Source organism: Apodemus sylvaticus, chromosome 9, assembly GCF_947179515.1.
Source record: "Apodemus sylvaticus chromosome 9, mApoSyl1.1, whole genome shotgun sequence".
NCBI classification, from domain to species: Eukaryota; Metazoa; Chordata; class Mammalia; order Rodentia; family Muridae; genus Apodemus; species Apodemus sylvaticus.
Genome location: NC_067480.1, coordinates 30,538,597 through 30,560,795, shown reverse-complemented (window position 1 = coordinate 30,560,795; position 22,199 = coordinate 30,538,597). Strand labels below are relative to the sequence as shown.

Sequence of the window (22,199 nt, the reverse complement as noted above, 5' to 3'; positions counted from 1 at the left end):
AGTAGGTTGTAATACAAATCTAACAGGATTAAAAAACATCATTGTGAATCACACATACATATACCCTTTTTTCTTTTCTTTTCCTAGGAAATAATGAAGACATTTCATTTTCAAGACCAGCAGATCTTGACCTTATCCAGTCCACTCCCTTTAAACCTCTGGCATTGAAAACACCACCACGAGTGCTCACACTGAGTGAGAGGCCACTAGATTTCCTGGATTTAGAAAGACCAACTCCAACTCCTCAAAGCGAAGAGGTAAGTAGAGTTACCACTGCTTACGTTTGAAAGTTAAAGAGTTCAGTGATTAAGTATACATTAACCTTAGATGATGGAAGATTTCCATATGGCAATTATTAGTTGATTTCACAATTCCCCAAATGGTCCTATAAGTTGGTTGGTTTTGTTTGTTTGTTTGTTTGTTTGTTTGTTTGTTTTCCTAATTTAGCAGTTTTGTGGTGGGAAAGTGAAAATCTTGGAGCAAGTATTGTTCCCAATCGTGTAGACGTCCAGGGAGAATAGCTGTAACTGTCACTCCTGCAGTGATGCAGACAGAGCCTCAAAGTTCTTGCTATGTTTTTGATCTCTGGAGTGTTGAAGATTGAACCAGCACTTGAACATGCTAGGCAAATGCTCTACTACTATGTTTCTGGGAAAGGAAATTTTGTACTAGGAAATAATGAATGTGTCTTTCTGTTATAAAATCATCTGGCAAACAAAGCTACAAAAACCGTTTCTTCCTGACAGAACCCATTCCTGCTGCTTGATGACAGGTTTCCACTAAATTGGTAACATTGATGCCACTATTGATGTAAATTGGGTGGTAAAATGTATGTAAAAGCTATTAACAGTGGAATTAAAGTCTTGCCAGTGCCATTGATTTGAGACCAGTATTGAAGTTTCTGTTCTTGAAGACAATAGGCTGACATACATTTTTATCAAAACTGGCACTCTGTCTGCCTTGATTTTTCCATGTGGTCCTTTCCAAAGAGTAGGCATGTAAACAAGGTTGATGTGATTCCTAGTACCTGGGTCATGCCGGTCTTTTAAGCTTAGTTTCTGTTTAGGTAGTTGTATTCATAGGTGCCAATATGAAAATCCTGAACATTTGCTTATGGAAAAGCACTACATTTGAGTGTTAATTATGGTCAAAAATTGTCAAGTAACATAATTTTTTTTTTTACTTGCAACCATTTTTTGAGATTCAATCTGAGCTGTGGTGCAGTGGTGGTACATGTCTTTAATCCCAGCACTTGGGAGGCAGAGGCAGGTGAATTTCTGAGTTCGAGGCCAGCCTGGTCTACAGAGGTCTAGGACAGCCAGGGCTACACAGAGAAACCCTGTGTTGAAAAACCAAAAAAAAAAAAAAAAAAAAAAAAAAAAAATACAATTAATAAAGAGCTGTGTGATAAGCCACACTAACAGGGCCTGAAGCTTCGTGCCTGAGTCATGGCCGTTTTCCAGGTTCTTAGAGTAGATCTAGCTATGCGGCTGGGGAGGCTTTAACACAGACGCTACATCTGAAAAGGATCTTCTCTAGGCAGCTCAGACCAATTCAGAGGATATGAAAAGAAAGGTGCAAAGAAGAGTTAGAGATTATGTCTGTACAATTTTATACCTCAAAAAATATGTTCAAGCTAGAGATTTGGAACCCTTCATATCCTATCTGTCAAGCAGTACTATGCTTTGAAAAGATTAGCTATAACTACTGAAAGCTTTTTGAAAACTTCACTGAAGTACAAAGAGAGACCAGACCCTATAAGACAGGTTGCAATAGCTTTCGGCCAAATTAGCTATTCCTACCTCAAAGAAGAGTACTATAATATCAACTATTTGTAAAATAAACCAGAAGAGCACTGAACCCCAAATATAGCCAGAAGTGCCAGGTGTTCTAAACACAGCAATGTCAGTTGGCCTGTGTAAGCCATGTCCCAATTTTGGAAGACAAGAAAAGAATGTTTTTAGAAAGGGAACTTTTGTTCAACCAACTTAAACCTAAGCTGTCAAGTGGCATCCACTGGTGCCAAGTCCTACATCAGTCTTTTTCAGATATATAGCCAGAGAGATCAAGGATTAGGAGAAACTGTATCCAGCTAAAGCAGACGTAGATCACACATAGAAAGCAGTGGCCCTGGAGGCTGAAGATAGCACAGAAAGCTATGGATGTCTGTCAGAAAGGTAACCTAGCAAGCAATTCAAAGCAGCAGGTGGTTATCAGTATCCTGTGGTGGCCCAATATAATTGATTAAACCATTTTGAGAATGAGAAGCAGAAGACCATAGCTGACCTGAAATATAACAAGCCACTCTAGTATATCTCTGAACTTACTGATGACGAAGACTCCCAGGTACTCGATAAATGATCCAGTATGTTCTGTAGTGGCTTAAACATAAATCAGAAAACTCATGGATGTGAGTTCCTCTCCATGCAAAGAGGAGCTGGGAGTACAGAGGCAGAGGAGAGCAAATTTTTAAAAGAACAGTCTTTGTGGTTTTATCCTGTATACATATAAACATGAATGATGAGTTAGTGTACCACTGCCATGTGGAAAAGCTATTCTTCTTTAAAGAAAGCAGCCATGGCTGCTATAGCAGGCAGACAGGCAGGTACCTACCAGCCAGATCCTTATCCACCAACACAGTACTGACAATATATAAATAAAATAGGCTTGATCATGGGGTGTTATATTTTTCATATTCTTGGGTTAACTTTAAAAGGTTCTTACAGGAGGCCCCAGACTGATGTCTGTGTGATTAGACAGGCTTCCCTTCAGTGTTGCTTTAGCACCCAGTCCTTCTTGTTGTTTACTTGTGTGTAAACAACTGTGTGTACTATGTAGTCCAACCTTGAATGGCTGTCTGAAACTAAATAGGTACATATGTTTTTCTTATCATTATTCCTTTAAAAAAACTAATAAAATATACAACTCAGTATTGAAATTGTTTTAAGTCATCAATATAATCTATAATAGTTAAGTGCCTCTTAAATATACATATCTTCTAAAGCTAAAAGTAATATGCACTCATCCAGTTTTTAAGATCTATTTGGAACACTAAACATGATAGAAGTAGGGGAAAAAAAATCTCTTATGAAGTCCTCTATGAAAGGAAACTGTGTAAGGTTCCTGATTAGACAGAAACCATTCCATCTCTAAGGGAGAATACGCAGCTTAACTGTGGCTTCATAGAATGAATTGGGTAGTGTTCCCTCTGTTCCTATTCTGTGGACTAGTTTGAAGAATATTGGTATTAGATCTTTTTTGAAGGTCTGATAGAATTCTGCACTAAACCCATCTGGTCCTCAGCATTTTTGGTTGGGAGACTTGTAATGACTGCTTCTGTTTCTTTGGGGGTTATGGGACTGTTAAGATGGTTTGTCTGATCCCGATTTAATTTTGGTACCTGGTATCTGTCTACAAAATTGTCCGTTTCATCCAGATTTTTCAGGTTTGATGAATATAGGCTTTTGTAGTAGGATCTGATGATTTTTTGAATTTCCTCAGTTTCTGTATTATATCTCCCTTTTCATTTCTGATTTTGTTAATTTGGATGCTGTCTCTGTGCCCTTTGGTAAGTCTGGCTAAGGGTTCTATCTTGTTGATTTTCTCAAAGAACCAGCTTCTGGTTTTGTTGATTCTTTGTATAGTTCTTTTTTCTTTCTTCTTGGTCGATTTCAGCCCTGAGTTTGATTATTTCCTGCAGTCTACTCCACTTGGATGTATTTGCTTCTTTTTGGAAGCACTCAGAGCTGAGTTTTCCTCTTTGCATTGCTTTCATTGTATCCCATAAGTTCGTGTCTTCGGGTTTTTTGTTTGTTTGTTTGTTTGTTTTTGTTTTTGTTTTGTTTATTTATTTTTTTCAAGACAGGGTTTCTCTGTGTAGCCCTGCTATCCTGGAACTCACTCTGTAAACCAGGCTGGCCTTGAACTCAGAAATCCGCCTACCTCTGCCTCCCAAGTGCTGGGATTAAGGGTGTGCTCCACCATCTCCCAGTTTGTGCCTTCATTTTCATTGAATTCTAAAAAGTCTTTAATTTCTTTCTTTATTTCTTCCTTGACCAAGTTATTATTGAGTAGGGCAGTGTTAACTTCTCTGTGTTTGTGGGCTTTCTGTTGTTTTTGTTGCTATTGAAGACCAGCTTTAGTCCATGGTGATCTGATAGTATGCATGAGATTATTTCAATCTTATATCTGTTGAGGACTGTTTTGTGACCAATTGTGTAGTCAGTTTTGGAGAAGGTACCATGAGGTGCTGAGACATTATCTTCTTTTGTTTTAGGATGAAATTTTAAATCCATTTGGTCCATAACTTGTGTTAATTTCAATGTGTCTCTGTTTAGTTTGTGTTTCCATGATCTGTCCATTGATGAGAGTGGGATGTTGAAGTCTCCCACTGTTATTGTGTGAGGTGCAATGTGTGCTTTGAGCTTTAGTAAAGTTTCTTTCATGAATGTGGGTGCACCTGCATTTGGAGCATAAATGTTCAGAATTGAGAGTTCTTCTTGGTAGATTTTTCCCTTTGATGAGTATGAAGTGTCCTTCCTTATCCTTTTTGATAACTTTTGGTTGAATTTTATTCATTGATTTTATTGATTTTTATTCGATATTAGAATGGCTACTCCAGCTTGTTTCTTGGGACCATTTGCTTGTAAAATTGTTTTCCAGCCTTTTATTCTGAGGTAGTGTTTGTCTTTGACACTGAAGTGCATTTCCTGTATGTAGCAAAATACAGGGTCCTGTTTACATATCCAGTCCTTTAGTCTGTGTCTTTTTATTAGGGAATTGAGTCTATTGATGTTAAGAGACATTAAGGAAAAGTGATTGTTGCTTCCTGTTATTTTTGTTATTAGAGGTGGAATTATGTTTGTGTGGCTATCTTCTTTTGGGTTTGTTGAAAGAAGATTACTTTCTTACTTTTTCTAGGATATAGTTTCCCTCCTTGTGTTGGCGGTTTCCATCTATTATCCTTTGAGGGCTGGATTTGTCTAAAGGTACTGTGTAAATTGTTTTTGTCATGGAATATCTTGGTTTCTCCATCTATGTTAATTGAGAGTTTTGCTGGGTATAGTAGTCTGGGCTGGCATTTGTGTTCTCTTAGGGTCTGTATGACATCTATCTTCCCAGGATCTACTAGCTTTCATCATCTCTAGTGAGAAGTCTGGTGTAATTCTGATAGGTCTGCCTTTATATGTTATTTGACCTTTTTCCCTTAATGCTATTAATATTCTTTCTTTGTTTTGTGCATTTGGTGTTTTGACTGTTATGTGACAGGAGGGATTTCTTTTCTGGTCCATGCTATTCTATTTGGAGTTCTGTAGACTTCTTGTATGTTTATGTGCATCTTTTTTTGTTGTTGTTGTTAGGTTAGGGAAGTTTTCCTCTATAATTTTGTTGAACATATTTATTGGCCCTTTAAGGTGGGAATCTTCACTCTTTTCTATACCTATTATCCTTAGGTTTGGTCTTCTCTTTGTGTCCTGCATTTCCTGGATGTTTTGGGTAAAGAGCTTTTTGCCTTTTGCATTTTCTTTGACTGTTGTGTCAATGTTGTCTATGGTATCTTCTGCACCTGAGGTTCTCTCTTCAATCTCTTGTATTCTGTTGCTGATGCTTGCATCTGTGATTCCTGATCTGTTTCCTAGGTTTTCTATCTCCAAGGTTGTCTCCATTTGTGATTTCTTCGTTGTTTCTAGTTCCATTTTTAGATCCTAGATGGTTTTGTTCAATTCCTTCACCTATTTGGTTTTGTTTTCCTGTAATTCTTTAAGGGATTTTTGTGTTTCCTCTTTAAGGGCTTCTAGCTGTTTACCTGTGTTCTCCTTTGTTTCTTTAAGAGTTATTTATGTCCTTCTTAAAATCCTCTATCATTATCATGAGATGTGATTTTTAAATCACAGTCTTGCTTTTCTGATGTGTTGGGGTCCAGGGCTCACTGTGGTGGCAGAACTGACTTCTTATGATGCCAAGTAGCCTTGGTTTCTGTTGCTTTTGTTTTTGTCCTTGCCTCTCTCCACATCTCTGGTGTTAGCTGGTCTTGCTGTCTCTGACTGAGGCTTGTCTCTCCTGCAAGCCTGTGTGTCAGAACTCCTGGGAAGCCAGTTCTCTCCTGGAGGAATTTGGGTATGGAGAGCTGTGTCACAGGGTCAGCTCCAGGGTGCAGACAAAAACCAGGAAGATCCTATCCCCCACTGTTCCTAGGTTCCTCTGTCCTGGTGGCTCTGGGAGGGTCCCTCTTGGGCAAGGAATCTGAACAGAAGTGGTGGTCTTACCTGTGCTCACAGGTGTGTCAGCACTCCAGGGAGACAGCTCTCCCCTGGCACTATTTGGGTATGTAGCCCTGTGGCACAGGATCAGCTCCGGGCTCAGAGGGTCATTATTCCTTAAACAGTAAGGTGTCATTCCTATTTATACACCATTTATATCCTTATATACCAATAACATATACCATAAGTATAGAGATGTAGAGAAAGATATGCAAAATATTATACCATTCTGTGTGAGGTACTCAATGAGCATCCCATAATTAACTGTATCCTGGAAAAGTTTTCTATAGATTTTTATAGTTTTTTTTTTCCTATAGTTTTCTATAGAAAAGTTTCTATAGAGAGGAAAGGACAGTTTTACTAACCAAGATTGATATTTCCTTGAAAAGAAACTAGAATAGGTTTTATTTAGAAGCAAACACTCCTAAGTTTATGAGTATTATAATGAGTATGGGACATGTGTCTGGGGAAATGGCTCCTTAGTACTAAGAGCTTGCTGTATATGCATGAGCACCTGAGTTTAAGCCACAGGACATAGGACTGATCTTCACACACACACACACACACACACACACACACACACACACACACACACACACAGTACAGGGAGAAAAATTAAGTCTTACCTGTCCATAATGAACAGGCTTTGCTTCTGGGTTTGCTTTTTTAGCTCCTTATAGTTTTGTGAGTAGCCTTGAATGGGGTCTTTTGTGTTTTTTATGCAAAATAGCCTGTACACTATTTAATCCCTTTCCTTCCCTTTGCTTGTACCTTAACAGATCCGAGCAGTTGGCAGGCTAAAAAGAGAGCGTTCTATGAGTGAAAATGCTGTTCGCCAGAATGGACAGTTGGTCAGAAATGATTCTATGTGAGTAGAACCTGGCTTTGTATCACTATAGATTTTCTTCTCTATCTTGCCTGTACGTATCTCTTCTGAATAATTCTCATAGTATTTAAAATCTGGTTTACAGTGCTGGAAACACTTTGTACTTGTACTTTCTATAGCCATAAAATCTGGCAATTTTGTTCGTTGTGAGAGTTTTTCTGTCTTGTGTTTCTCTTCTATGTGTCTGGCACTTTTATGTAAAGTGAATATTCTTTCTCATTCACTTTTGGTCAGTTTTCATGAATTCATTGGAAACTCTTTGTGATGCCAAACATCATGTTAGCTTCTCTGGGAATTCAAAAACATCAGGAGATAACAGTCTCCTTTGAAAGCTTACAAAGTAATGAACTACCATTCTTCCAGGGTACCATATTAAGCTGTAGTTAAACTTGGCTGTAGGGTACAGTGATGCAGAATGGGCTCTTATGGCAGTAGGGCCTGAATACTCAGAGTTGAAAGAAGATTGTTTTTGTCTTTGCTTTGAAAGAAGCCTAATGAGCACACTCCCTGGCATCTGTAACCAGTCAGTAAGGTTATATCTCAAATGTACATTTTTGCTTGCTTTGTTGAAACTCCATTCTCTCATGTTGGGTGCAAGGGAAATCTGTGAGGGCTTTGATTGCATGGAGAGTTTCTCATAGTAGCTGCAGTTATTCTGAACAATCACATAGGAAGAAATTGGGTTAAAATAAATATATGTCTCCTACATGAAAGACTGTCTGAAAGGTTCCACCATTATTAACCTGATTTTTTTTTTAAATGATTGAATAGGTTTTCCTAAGATTTCTAGATGCCAGATGTCAACAAACATGAAACTCAATTTTCTAAAATTGTTTCCAGACAAATAGTAAAAAGACTCCACAATATAGTCGTATGGTTAATGTGGGCAAAAAACAGCTCTAATTCAATGCTTTCTACTTGTAATGAGCAGTCTGTGAGGCCACAGAATCTTTTAGTAGGCTTTCCTGCTGTTTAAGTTGTGACTTGCTGTTTAGGCCCATAATTGACCTTTTGTATTATTAAAACGAAAGCATGGTTACTTCAGTATTGTATCACATTTTCACAAAGTAGATTGTATTGATGGCTGAGTCTGGATGGAGGTAACAGAAAAGGCTGTATAAGTTCTTAATACCAGAGGTTGATGAACACGTGATTTTCTTTTTTATTTAAATTGCCTTCATGGTGGTTTCTAAATGTCTAATAAGAAAGATCTTGATATTAATAAAGGTTTACCCACTCTTGTACCGTTGTTAATTTTATAATTCAGTAATTGAATTTCTCTTTAAAGCCTTCTGATTTTTAGACTGGTTATGGACCTCTGTGCATGAGCTGTTTGTTGTCTGCCTCCACTCTAGCTTATTCCACAGCCTGAGAAGAGAAGTGCAGATGAGCAGAGACACGGGCCTTGGTGTTCTTAATTACTGTAAAGAGGCTATGAGGATGATTATTGTCACTCGTTGGCACAAAATGAATCATGACAGTAGAATCGTGACAGTAGAATCATGTAGCATTTTATTTGTTATAAAAAAAAGCTGAATATGTAAAAGAAGCATAATTATTATTTAAGGTGGCACAGATCAGATTCTGCCCCAAGAAATAAAATTTCAAGGTTCCAGTCATCGATTTCTGCACCGGAGTACACGTAAGATTTTATCTGCTCTGCTTTTCCCAAGTAGGGTTGCTTTAATCCTGCAGGCTTATGTTAATACTAATCTGTGTTACCTGTAACTGACATATAATACCCTAACAGTCTATTCTAGTTCTTCTTCAGGATTTCTCAAACTGTCAGTATATAATTTATTAAATGGGGCTGGTGGAGCAACTAAAGTTTTATATGGTTTGGGATGTTGATAAAAGGAAAATGAAATCATTTCTGTACACAAAGACCAAATCCTTTTTTGTTTTCTCTATTTTGCTTTGGTTGGCCTCTGGGTTCTTTGCAGATTACACTTAGCAAGGGTCAACAATCCAGATCTTGTTTTTACATTCAGCATTTTTTTCTTGTTTAATATTAATCCAGAGAAAAATGGAGTCGTACATGTGGTTTGTCATTGAAGTTGATTTTGTTTTGTTTTATTTTGTTTCCATGTAGAAATTTATGTTTGGAATCATCTTCTGAAATCACTAAACCTTTGTTTTCTATAGATACTGCAAACAGGGTATGAAAATGACTGCCCACTCCTGACAGTGGGACATTTTGGCATGATGTGTAAACATTGAAGCAGCATATGCCAGCCTCTAGGCTCAGCACTCAGCCTGCACAGCACGCACGTACATATGAACAGAGAGTGCTGTTCCCATACAGCACGAAACCACAAGTGGCCAGTGACTCCTGTCTTGCTCCCGTCTGTTACTGTGCTACTAGGACTCAATAAACTGCCTCAGTTGTAGGACAGCAAGTTACAGTTCTCTCTAATATTTAGGGTCCTAGGGAGGCCAGGTGTGGTGAACACACATTTAATCCAGCAGAGGAAAGTAGGTTTCTTGAAGGCCAACCTTGATATGCATAGCTAGTTTCAGGTTAGTCAGGATTGTATGTCCCAGGGGAAAATATACATAAATACATAAATGTCCCAGAGAAATAGTTTGTTTTTCAACATTTTTTGGCTTTTTGTTTTGTTTTGTTTGTTTACTGCCTTTTCAGAGGCTAGTTCTCAGCAAAAGCATTAAGCTCACAGTTTGAGAACCATCATTCTGATGAAAGCCTGGGGAGAGAGCTCTCCTCCCTTAACTTGTAGCTTGTGCCAGTTACTGCTTGTCATTGCATCTGACGTTGACTAGCCATTGTTTACTTACCCCTTATGTGGAGGAGTCTGTGAGCATGAGGTGGAGCTGTTACTAATGCAATGCCATGGGAAGCACGAGTGCTTCTGCAGAAGCTGTTAGACTTTAGAGATGTTAGACCATCTCTACTTAAACACCTGCTCTCGTAATGCCTTACAGTATGTTCTTATATTTTACAGTAGTTGACTTGTCCACATTAAACAATAGAAACAAGTAACTAAGCCTTGGTTTGGTAGCGAGAAGACAGAGGAGAAATCTCAGACTCTTCTCCCCTCCCACTGCTTACTTCTGTTAGAGTGCTTACGATTGTTTTTCTTTGTTGTTTTTTTCAATGAATTTTTTGGGGTAAAATGTATATAGGAGTACTAAAGTTGCTAAATTATTTCCCCAATTTAGATAAAAATTACTAAATTATTATCTCTAATTAAGATAATTTTGTCAGCCGGGTGGTGGTGGTGACGCACGCATTTAATCCCAGCACTTGGGAGGCAGAGGCAGGTGGATTTCTGAGTTCGAGGCCAACCTGGTCTACAGAGTGAGTTCCAGGATAGCCAGGGCTACACAGAGAAACCCTGTCTCGAAAAACCAAAAAAAAAAAAAAAGAAAAGAAAAAAGAAAAGAAAAAAAAGATAGTTTTGTCACCTTACAATATAATTAATCAGCTTACAGGTAACCCTGTTCTGTTTTTGCTGTATCTAGAGGACTGCTGTGTAGATGAAAGATAAGTTAAATTTCTTACCAATCTTTGAAACTTTATTTTTTTTATTTGATCAGATATCTTTAATAGTATTGATACTGATAATGACTTGTTGTCATGATCTGGAGTCTATAGCTCAGTAGAAGAAGGGCTTGCTTGGCATGTTTAGTCCCCTGGCTTTTATCCCTGGCTCTGGGGGAAATTTTTTAAGTATTCTTGTTTTGCAGGAGTTAATGTCATTATTTAGTATTTTACATAAATATTTCTATTAAGTTAAGGGTTAAGGATCATAAAAGTTTTTTCTTGTTTATGACTGAATCAACATTTCATGTGCTCATAGAATCTTAGAATTAAAAGAGATACATAAATTTTTAATTTTAATTTTTTTATTTATCGATTTTCCTAATATGCATTAAAATTCATCATTAGGAATATAATGAGTACCTATAGATTATTTTAGAATCCAACCTTCTGTTCTATCTTGAGCATTCTTTGCCATTTATCTGAAGCTAGTTTATGTTTATTTTATAAGGTGACCACTTCATTTCTTGTGTGTGCTTTGAGATTCTTTCTCCTTTCATTTCTTGCTTTTTCTTTCCTTCTTCCTTCCTTCCCTTCCACCTGCTCACCTCACGTGTGCTGAGTGGGTGCTCTTACCCGTGTCCTCAGCTTACTTTTTGAATTTAAATAGTAAATAACTTTTTTCTAATTTAATGGACAAAAATCCATTAAACTTCAGTATAAATTCAGAATCCATCCATTAGTATTGTTGCCTTATGATTCAAACTACTAAAAGTGAATAGTTTGCTCATTATATAGCTAGGTTAATTGTTAATATGATAGACAAAAATGTTGTTAACCCTAATCAAAGAAACAGTACTAATTTAAAACTTGCTTAATGAAATTTAGCCAATTTTGCTGGTAGCCTTAATAAAAAGTATATTTTTCCCCAACCTGTAACTCAGTAGAGGTGATGCAGTAGAGGTGATGTACATTAGAATTTCCTTCCTCCTTTATTGCACTTTTGGTCTCTTTCCATCTTTGTCACCCTATCTGTCCCTTTGTTTCAGCTCCAGAGGAGAAGGGTGACTTGACTAGGGGCTTGTCCCCTGTGAGCCTCATCTCACCCTACCCCCTCATCCCACTCCCCAGCATCTCCAGGATGGTAGTGAATAATGACCCAGAACTTAGGTCTACAGTCCTGTCCCTGGTGACAGATCACAAGCATGAGCTCAGCCTGGCTTCCCGCACTGAGACACTTCAGGTCTTCGTTGTTATGTCTAAAGAATGTGTAAGTGCAGGTCACACTGACTACACTCCAGCCACTCTGTTTGCTGTTCTTGGTCTCCTGCCCCCAGCTATTTTACTATTTTATTTAGGGTATTTATTACAGAATTTGCCAAGTCCTATGGATCATATTATACACTAATTTTATATATATTATATAAATATATATATGTGATTATACATTGATATGTATGTATGGAAAACACACACACACATATATATATATATATACACATACACACACACACACACACATACATACATACACACACATACACAAATTCCAGAAGATTTCCGGTTTCTAAACTGATATCTAAAAACTTTAGTTTGTCTTGACATTATTAGGCTTTGTTTTAGAATTTCTGTATGTACTAAGATTTGGCTTAGATTTTTCTCTTCTAAGTAGTCCTTGGAAAGCACAGTTTTTATATTTATTGTACCTTTCTCTTTAGATCATGAAGACACTAAAAATTACTCATAAAGTTAGGGATTTTGTTTCATTTTTGAAACTGAGGCTATTAATTGACAGTAACTATCCTTTCAAAAAAATTCCTATTTTTTTTTAATTTTAGTTTCCAGACTAGTGTGTATTGAGGGAAAATATTACGTAGAAGATTTTTCATGTATATAGCTGTTCATCAAGGTTTTGCTTTTTTCTTTTAAATATTTTACACAGAAAGTAAGATTAGTCCAGCCATGGTGATTGGTCCATGCTTTTAGTTCCTGCTGAAGAAGAGGCAGGTAGATCTCTGTGAGTTTGAGGCCAGTCAGGATTACATAATGAGACTCTAACTCAAAAGCAAAACAAAAATTAAAAACTATTAGCCTCATGCTTTGCTCCTTGTAACTATCTCAAAGACATGGTCTTCTTTCTGTAATAAGAACACGTCTCACGTTCCTGTGCCAGTTAATGTCTCAGGCTTCAATATTGAACAGCTCCCTAAAGATACCAACACAGATGCCAAGAATTCAGGCCAGAACTATACAAATAGTTTCATCTAAATGTCGTCAGTGCACCAAAAGAACGTGTGGATCTCAGCTCTTACATGAAGGAATAATTCAATTATTGTCACTCAGAAGCCAAGAAATAGGTGCTCATCTGCCATCGTAATAACCCATCATAATAAGCCCTTGTCTTCCTTCACTGTATTCTCAGACATGTTTCAGAAATTATGCTAATCAATTTAAACAGTCAAAATGTAACTATAGTTTTCTGAGGTTTTAGTTTATCATCTAATTCATTTCTCATAAACTCAGCTTGCCTCTTTGTCTTTGTGAAGTATTTGAAATGCTGTCTTTATGGAATCCTGCTGGATTCGCATGTTTAGATGTTGATATTTACGTAACAGACTTCAGTATCTCACTGTATCCTCTCTAAGTCATGTGATTCAAAGGCGTTTGCTTTACTGAGTTGCCATGTACGTATAACACTGACTAAACAATGCCTCCTCTCTCCACACCAAGCCCTGAGCACACTTATTGCTGGATTCTTTCCCTCCAAGTTGTTCCTTCTGCTCTGATTGAAATGTAGAATTTCATACCCACGAGTGTTACGTCATAGCTGCTTTAAAAACAGAATTTTTAACATCTTCTGTCTGACTGTTCTCTTGAGATAGATTGTGTGGGAAATGTGGGCAAGAAAAGAGATGACAACTGCTCTGCTGACACTTCATGAAATCTGACTTGAGTGTTTCTCTCTTCATTTGCTGTGCTGATGTGAACAGTGTGACACCATCACCACCACAGGCGCGGGTCTGTCCTCCCCATATGCTACCTGAAGATGGAGCTAATCTTTCCTCTGCCCGTGGCATTTTGTCGCTTATCCAGTCTTCTACCCGTAGGGCTTACCAGCAGATCTTGGATGTGCTGGATGAAAACCGCAGGTGATTGGTCAGCAGTGGCCTTGCCACTTTGTTGCACAATGTTTTGGCTCCTTATTTAGTGGACTGTGGTGTTGTCTTTTTTCTTTGCTCCTTTTAGTCTCTTTCTAAGATGCAATGGTTTGAAATGGCTTGCTTGCTTTCTTTTAATTTGAAATGATTGTCCAAAATTCACATTTCACAAGATTATAGCTTTCCCTCAGTTGTGGCAGATACTTAGTCTGTACATAGGAAATGTAACTTTTTTTAAAGGCTTTGCTGACCTTTTTAAAGTGCTAGGTTCCACTTGGAAATATGTTAAAGGGTCTGCTGGACTGAATATGGCATCTGCAACTGAAGCATACTACTTGTCTTCAGTCTTAATTTAACAACCTATACTAGTGATAGGAGTAAACTAATCAAGCAGGTAGACAATGTTGCAGTAGCTCCTGATACACTTCCCTGTACACTGTGAGAAATTCTATTACCATTTTTGGATAATGCTGGTGTTTTTTAGTATATTCATAGGTAATACCTCACTTTTGAACATCTTCAAGTAGTATCATTAGAGTTACATTTCAGCTTGTTTAAACAAGCACTTTTTTTTTCCAATCACTTAAAATACTTTTGTCGTTTGCTTCATTACCTTACAGTGTTTTAAGAAGACAAGAGTCCCAGAGCTTTGTTGAAATGCTGTGGGAAAATCAAATAGCTTCACTCCCAACTCTACACATTGGTCAGTGGCTGTGAACGTCAGGGCTTCAAGTTTTGTTTTCTTCTAATTAGACTGTTAGTGTTTGAATTTTCAAGAAATCCCAATATTTCTTAACTTGGTGTGTCGCTGGCTCACTCAGAACAAATTTGTCCTTGTGCCTTTAGTCCTGGCAGACCCAGCTCTTCACCTGCTTTACGAGTGTCTGGACTACTCACATCGTTGAATCCTCGGCCTTCTCTGTCTCCCTCAGTGACCATAACACTGTATATTTGGGCCATTAAACATCACACTATAGTGAGAAAGGCTTTGAGGCCTGTGGATCAAAGGGGAATATTAAGTAGTGGACATGTTTATGTATGTATGTATGCATGCATAGATATACTTTTATAGTTGTAGTTTGTTTCCTTTCCTCCAAGAGTTTAGAGTCCCCTTATTGCTTTCTGAAGCTTCATGAACTCTGGCTGTTTGAAAATGAAAAGCAGGAGCAGAGTTCAGAAGAAACAGTGCAAATGCTGGGAATCTCTCCCAATCATTCTCCTTGACCCCTCCACTAAACAGCTAATACATGTTGGCCTTACATATATAAACTGTGTCCTTCTCTGGGACTCCTTTTCCTGTTTAGAAGATGAGATGGAGATTATACTTGGCTGATTAGATTCTTGGGACAAGTCATCTGCCCTTCACTATTATTTCAGATGTCTGCTGATGTTTCAGATTGTTTTCTTGGTATAGTAGGAGATCCTTGGAGGTAATGAGCAGAAAGCACCTGGCCCTAGGAGTGAAAATGGTAAAGACTGTTTCCACCTTTCTCTTTCAGACAAGTTTTTTTTTTTTTCACCAGATATCTTCTTTAACTTTTTTGCTATGGTCACTCCTTAGGGGAGAGATCATGTCCGGTGGGCACTCCTTAGGGGAGAGATCATGTCCAGTGGGCACTCCTTAGGGGAGAGATCATGTCCTATGCTATTATAGTGAAAACATCTGGAGGAGAAATCAGTTTCCACATGCTCTGTAGGTGAAGTCATGGGTAGATGACAGTCACAGTCCATTGTTGCTGGTCTGCCTCCTGCCAGCACATCCATAGCTCAGATGCAGCGATGTGGAACTTGAAGAAGTATAGTTGTTGTTGTTGTGGTTGTTATTGATTTTTTTCTGTACACTGGGTAAAAAGTTGCCTAAAGTTCAAGCATTCAAATTCTGAAATCTTACCAATAAAATTTGCATGTGCTGGGCAGTGGTGGCACATGCCTTTAATCCCAGCACTTTGGAGGCAGAGGTAGGCAAATTTCTGGGTTCAAGGCCAGCCTGGTCTACAGAGTGAGTTCCAGGACAGCCAGGGCTACACAGAGAAACCCTGTCTCGGGAAGAAAAAAAAAAAAACTCAATAAATAAATAAGATAAAATGTGTATGCTTTTACTATGAAAAACTATTTGGAACACTAGGTGGATTTTTAAAAAAATTTTACATTAAGTATCTTAATGACTTCAAATTTATCATATTAACCCAAATAAACTTTCTGAAATCCAAGAAAGAGCAGAGTGTAGTGGCACAAAACTTACACCCAACACTTGGGAATCTAAGACAGGAGACTTGCTTTGAGCTCAAGGCCAACCTGGAGTACAGAGTAAAACTTTTAATCAAAAAAGCAAAGAGGAGCTGGGCATGGTGTACATGCCTTTACTCCCAGCAGCACTCAGGAGAAAGAATCACCCAGGGCACGTGGTTTCTAGAGACAGTCCATGACCTTGGATCCCAAGAGTGAGGTTCTCCTTGTCCTGGCCAGTGCTTTCATTACCGAAAGAGTTTGGGTTTTGTTTTGTCTGTTTTAATTGTACAAAGTTTTATCAGAATTTTAAATGCCAAATCAGTTTTTGTTTTTACTATGGAAAAGTTTGGCCTAATTTTTCAAAGAAATTGGAATGTGAAATTTGGATAATGTTTTTGCATGACTATAAAATAATACTGCTTATACAGTGTTCAGCGCTTTTGTGTTCCTTGCTGTTCATCTTTTTTATCTTTTCTGTTTTATTGCTCTTGGCTATCATGCTAATGCAGTATCTTTGCACTTGGGGACTGCACATTATTATAGCGAGTTTAAACCAAAACTATTTGTCAGAAAAAGCAAGAGTTTTCTGTTTGTTTTTTATTGTAAAATGATGCATATTCCTTGTTTCTCAGCATAAGAACAACTTTTAGTGTGTAAGTCAAGGAACACTGTACACTGCACTAGATTTTCTATTTTTCTGGTGAACTTGGTGAAGGTAATCTAAACAGTTAGGCATAAAAACCAAGTGACTTCTAGGTGTTACAAAGCTCATACATGTGAGTTAGTGCTCTACATTAAGAAAACTGACCAAAAAAACATCAAGAAGGAATACCAGGTGTTCTTTGCCCAGTTGGCAGCAGTGAAGCACTGTTAAGATGCGTCCTTTGCTGGGCAGAAATTGACCATCTCTTCTATAGTTGTTAGAACTGCACATCCCATATCCAGTGTGAAACACTAACAACTTCTAAAGATGCTTAGTCTGTTACATGTAAAACGTTTTTAAGCGTTAATATATAAGTTGTGCAGAAAATTTATTTGGAGAGAGGATGGCTTGATTATTTTTAGTTTTTCATTAGCAAGTTATATTAGTTTTTGAATGAGTGGAATAAGAAACTAGTATGTGAATGATTTATATTTTTGGCAAATACCCGTAAAATTTGTAACATGGAATACTACAGTATCTGTCATAACTACTTCTTCTTAGAAATGTTTAATTCTTGATCCTCCAATCAGCCTGTTTAATTACCATAATAGTTAATAATTTTGTAGAAAATAAATGCATTCTTTTAATTTAGACCATTTACTTACTTAGAAATGTCAGTATACAAATTAATATGAAAATTGGGTAGCGTTAGATTTTCTTCCCTTTTGTGATTCTAATTATAAAATACACTATTGAACGATTTCTTTTAACATTAAATCACTCTTATGGTAGAAACTGGTGCTTGAATGAAGTTTCTAATTTTTCCAAATTCCTGTCTAATTTACTTTTATATTATATGTATCAATTGCCAGTGTGAGAAGACAAAATGAGATACGTTATGAAAGGTAACTGTATTGTTTTCTCGCTCTGCATTTGTAAAGGAAATCTCTGTGGTGGAGTATAGTCAATATGGCAGGTCATTTTGGCCCTATTAACATACACTTAAAAAAAAAAACTTGAAGAAACACACAGGAATGGCTTCATTTCATTGGCCAGTCTCATATTTTTATAACTTAAGTAACTACAGTGTATAGTTTTCCTTATTTCACAAACTAAACGTTAGTAAAACTTTAAAACCTATTTGAAAAATATGCAATCATCCGTGTTCTATAGCAAGCAGAATGAGCAGAACCTTTCTCCCCCTCAGGTCTCTTAATCCCTTGTATTCTGGGCTCCAGAAATATCCCAATGTACTGGTAGTCACTTTAGAGCATAGAGAAACTCAATTTTTTTAAGTTTTTTCCTCTATTAACTGAATTTGTTTGTTTAAGTCACTTTAGAGTTGTAGATCAGTTGAAGTGCTTCATTAGTAGTGAAGAGGCCCCAGCTTTGATCCCCATCACCACAGGAAGTAGGGCATACAGGCAGGAGGATCAGAAGTACCAGAGTCTTCCTCAGTTCCACAGAACTTGAGACCAAACTGTGCTAAATTTGACCTTGTGTCCAAAACAAAGAAAGGAAAGGATTAAAAACAGAAAGGAAAATAGTAATTTATATTCTACAGCTGTAACTACCTCAGAAAAAGACAGAAATGTATTTCTAGACCCCGTGATGATTGTCATTATACTTAGATTGAGGTAAACCTGATCAGGTACTTAAGAGAATGTCCCTAATATATGGACCTTCTCATCTTTCTGATTAGTAAACATTGATATTTTAAGGGCAGTTAGCTGGTGAAGATTTAGAATCTGTTTCTTGATTTTAGCAAATTTAATTGGAAGGGTTCCAGCTGGCCCAGGTCACGAGCTAACGGTTCTCACAGCTGTGCATGTATTGAGACGAAATGACAAGCCCCACAAAGTTTTCCGGTGCACCTTGGTCTCATGCAGCAGCCCTGTATGCCACTCGTGGTTGTCTCCTCTCTCTCAGACTGACTGACGGCTGTAGTCTCCCTGGCTGTTCTCAGCTCAGTGTTGGAATGAGACACAGCTGCATTAAGACATAATGCTTACCTGACTAATCAGATTAATGAAGCTAGAGGGAAGGAATTGTGGGCAGTGGCTATCCCTTTAAATGCCCAGTTTATATTTATGAGCAACCATGATCATGCAGGTGCTACTAACAGGTTCTGGATATGCCTTTAAAGTTGCTAGTGGTTTTATTTTCAAGTTGGAAAAGAGGAATTACACTTTTTAAATAGCACCATATAGAATTATATGTTGGTGCTATTCTGTCATGTTTTTCTCTCTTTTTAAAATTATAGAGTGTTAAAATTATTAAAAATGGGGAGGACATATGAAACAAGGATTTTCAAAGCATTTGAGGGATATTATATTGTACATACAATATAATCCTATCTGACATTTATTTGTCTTGTTTTTGCTTTATTTTTGTACTTCTCTGTTTCCTGATTCTGTCTTGTGTCTTCTGCAAAAACCTGCCCTAGACCTGTGTTGCGTGGTGGGTCAGCTGCCGCCACTTCTAATCCTCATCATGACAACGTCAGGTAACTTGGAGACTTTGTGATTACCAAAGAACATACAGACTTGATGGAGCTTGTATTGTGCAGGACATCATGATGCATGCCATAGCTGTGATTATATATGTATGTATACAGCTCAGGCCTCTGTAGCTTTCTCTTAGGAGAAATGTTGTGCTTTGCTAAGAATAGGGATGATAATTAGTCTTGACATTAGTCCTCCAAGGTATGAAAACGTTGTATAATAATAAAAATTATGATTGGGTATTTTGGCACATGCCTTTAATTCTAGCACTGAAGAAACAGAGACAGGTGGATCTCTAAGATTTTTGAGGCCAGACTGATCTACATAGTGAGACCCTGTCTCGATATCCCCCTCCCAAAATTATGCAGTGGTGTAATAAGAACATCCAGTGTACTTTATAGCAGTATTTTAGTTGCTTTATAGAGGATCATGCTAAAAAAGAAAGCATAGAATCTTAAATCTTGTTTTATGTGCATTAACTATTTTTATCATCTGTTGGTTTGAACCTTTGCTCTTGTATTTGCCCTTTCCATACTATCAGATATGCTTAGCCTGAGTCATATGCAAGGACAAGGAATGGCACGTACAGTGTGCTCTCAGGGGCCAGAGCCTTCAGGGAGCCTCCCTGCCTTCTGCTTGGCACACACTGCTGATCAGATGCTGCTACTCTAACCTTTGAAGCCAGCTCTAAGGACAGTTGTGCTAACTGTCCCAGCGGGCTTTACATTGGCAGCCTTGTTTCTCTTCTTCAGAAGAGGCAGACACGCTCTAAAGTCAGAGAGAGGGGAGCCATCTGCTCCGTGTTACTCTCATCCATGATGCATCGGTGGTCCCCAACACTGCTTGCTTGTCTCTTGCATCGTCATGTCGTCCACACTAGTGGACTTGATAGGGTTTTTTAATCCCCTTAACTTTCTGTGAAGGTGTTTGTAGTGAGTGATATGATAGCATTTGTTAGAGTTTTTAGTTCTGCAAGATAGAGTTTTTATTTAAAATAATTTCATATTTTTGTTCTAAATTGATGATAAAATCTTGTCATATATGTATATGACAAGTGAAGATTATGTTCAGATTTCTAAAACTTTGGATGATTTAGTATTTAAATGGTAATTTTTTTATGTATGCTTTATTTCTTTGTTAAGCTAGTTCTCTGTGCATGTATGTGTATTGCTGTGTATGACCATCCCTGTTCCTTTTCCTTTGCATATGATGTGACAGGGTGGGGTTGCCTGTGTGGGTGCAAGTGCATATACATGAAAATACAGAAGTCAGCCTTCATAGTCCTCAAGTGTTGGCCACCTTGGTTTTTGAGACAGTCTCTCACTTTGCTTGGAACTTGATGATTGCTCTAAGTCAACAAGCCACAGGAATCCTCCTGTCTCTGCCTCCCCAGTACTGGGATTACAAGAACGCTCCACCGTGCCCAGGTTTTCTGTTTTTAACATGGATTCTGGAGATTAAACTTAGGTGCTCACCTTTGTACGGTGAGCGTTTTCTGGCTGAGTATCACCCCAGCTGCTTCCATTTACCTTGGAGGCAATTGCTGGTATTCTTTGATAACCTCTCCCTTCAACTATTCATCTCATGTGTAATCTTGGGAAAATAGAAAATGTTTATTATTTTGAGGATAAAACATAGAAAAGAAAATGCAAAGAAAAAGAAAATGCATTGATCCATGGTTTCCTCACTAAACAATAATTTGGGGTGCAGGCTGAATTATGGTTCTGGGGACAAACCCAGAGACTTACACAGGTAAGCAAGTATTCTACCACTGAGCTACACCCTTAAACCTAATAGTTCAATTTTAGTATTTATAAGAGTGATTTGCTCAGTGTACAAACTCACAGTTCCATAAACATTTACTTATGAATTGAGTTTATTTCTCCTAACTTAAAGATTTTATTTTTAGTATTTCAAGACGCATTGTTTCTAAGAGGAAGGCATGGTTAGTATACGCCATCTGACATAGCCATAATAGAAACTCCAGGTCAGACATTGCTGTGGAGGGCCTACAGTGGGCACATACCCTCTATCATTTCAGTTCTACTTGACATGCTCTTTAAATGTGTTTTGAGGTAGTTTTAATGTTTGAAACAATAGAACTTTGTGAATTGGCTTATTAGCAAGTGTGAGGGAATATATATTCTCCTTCATATCCCTTTATGTCAGGTCATGTAGGTTTTCTAATGGGGAACTCCCCATTAGAATAATACTGGGAGTATTAGAATGCTGATCCATGTACCGTCCCTACATAAAAGTAATCTTATTTACATTCTGCTCACATAGAAAGGTTACCATGTCATTGCACAAAATAACCATATAAAATATAAAGTAGATGTACATGTAAATAAATTGTATTGTGTATAAACTATATCTCAGTAAAGTGTTCTTCATTAAAATGAGTTTTAAAATACCTGGTGCTGGAGAGATGGCTTAGCAAGGTGAGAGTACTTACGGTTCGTCCGCAGCTCTCAGGTTCAGCACCCATGTGAGCAGCGCTTGATCACCACCTGTAGTAACTCCAGCCCGGGATCTCGAGCCCTTTCCTGGCTTGCTTCTAACCCCAGCACGGGGAGGAGATAGTGTGTTGGGGGGCGGGGGGCGGTGGTAAGGCAGGAAGGTCAAGAGTAGATGGCCGTCCACTGCCACATAGCAAGTTTGAGACCAGTCATGTGAGACGCCATCGCTAAACTGCCACTATATCCCTTATTAGAAGAGAGTGCATATTAACAAAAAGTACTCTTTAATGTACTTTCTCTGCATTGTCTTGGTGGCTTTCCAGCATTATTTGTTATATGCAGCTTCTTGTTGGTTTAGTATTGAGACAGTTCTGTAGCTAAGTGTAGTTGCAGAAGATTTAGAAGATTTTGTATTCACCTTTATGAGAGAACTAGAAATCAGAAGTAAAGTAAAAGTAGCAAAAGAAAGGCAGGCAGAAGTGACAGCATAATAAATGATCAGTTTTCTGTTTGTAGTTTACTTTGCATTTCCTGCCATTGAGTCTCTGCCTACAGAAG

The 22,199-nt window shown here is 37.9% G+C and overlaps 1 protein-coding gene across 11 annotated transcripts in view; it reads left to right on the top strand.

Annotated features, from left to right (window-relative positions):
- Mff (mitochondrial fission factor) overlaps positions 1-22,199 on the top strand; it is a 30,258-nt gene that overhangs the window by 5,884 nt on the left and 2,175 nt on the right. For 3 of the 11 annotated variants that reach the window (XM_052192015.1, XM_052192019.1, XM_052192016.1), the window contains 6 exons: positions 88-257; positions 7,040-7,128; positions 8,714-8,788; positions 13,639-13,797; positions 17,551-17,583; positions 19,125-19,184. In XM_052192015.1, coding sequence (XP_052047975.1) covers positions 88-257; positions 7,040-7,128; positions 8,714-8,788; positions 13,639-13,797; positions 17,551-17,583; positions 19,125-19,184 — 586 coding nt within the window. The remainder of the gene's footprint in view (positions 1-87; positions 258-7,039; positions 7,129-8,713; positions 8,789-13,638; positions 13,798-17,550; positions 17,584-19,124; positions 19,185-22,199) is intronic. The other 8 variants (XM_052192018.1, XM_052192017.1, XM_052192020.1 and 5 more) reach the window with 8 other exon arrangements.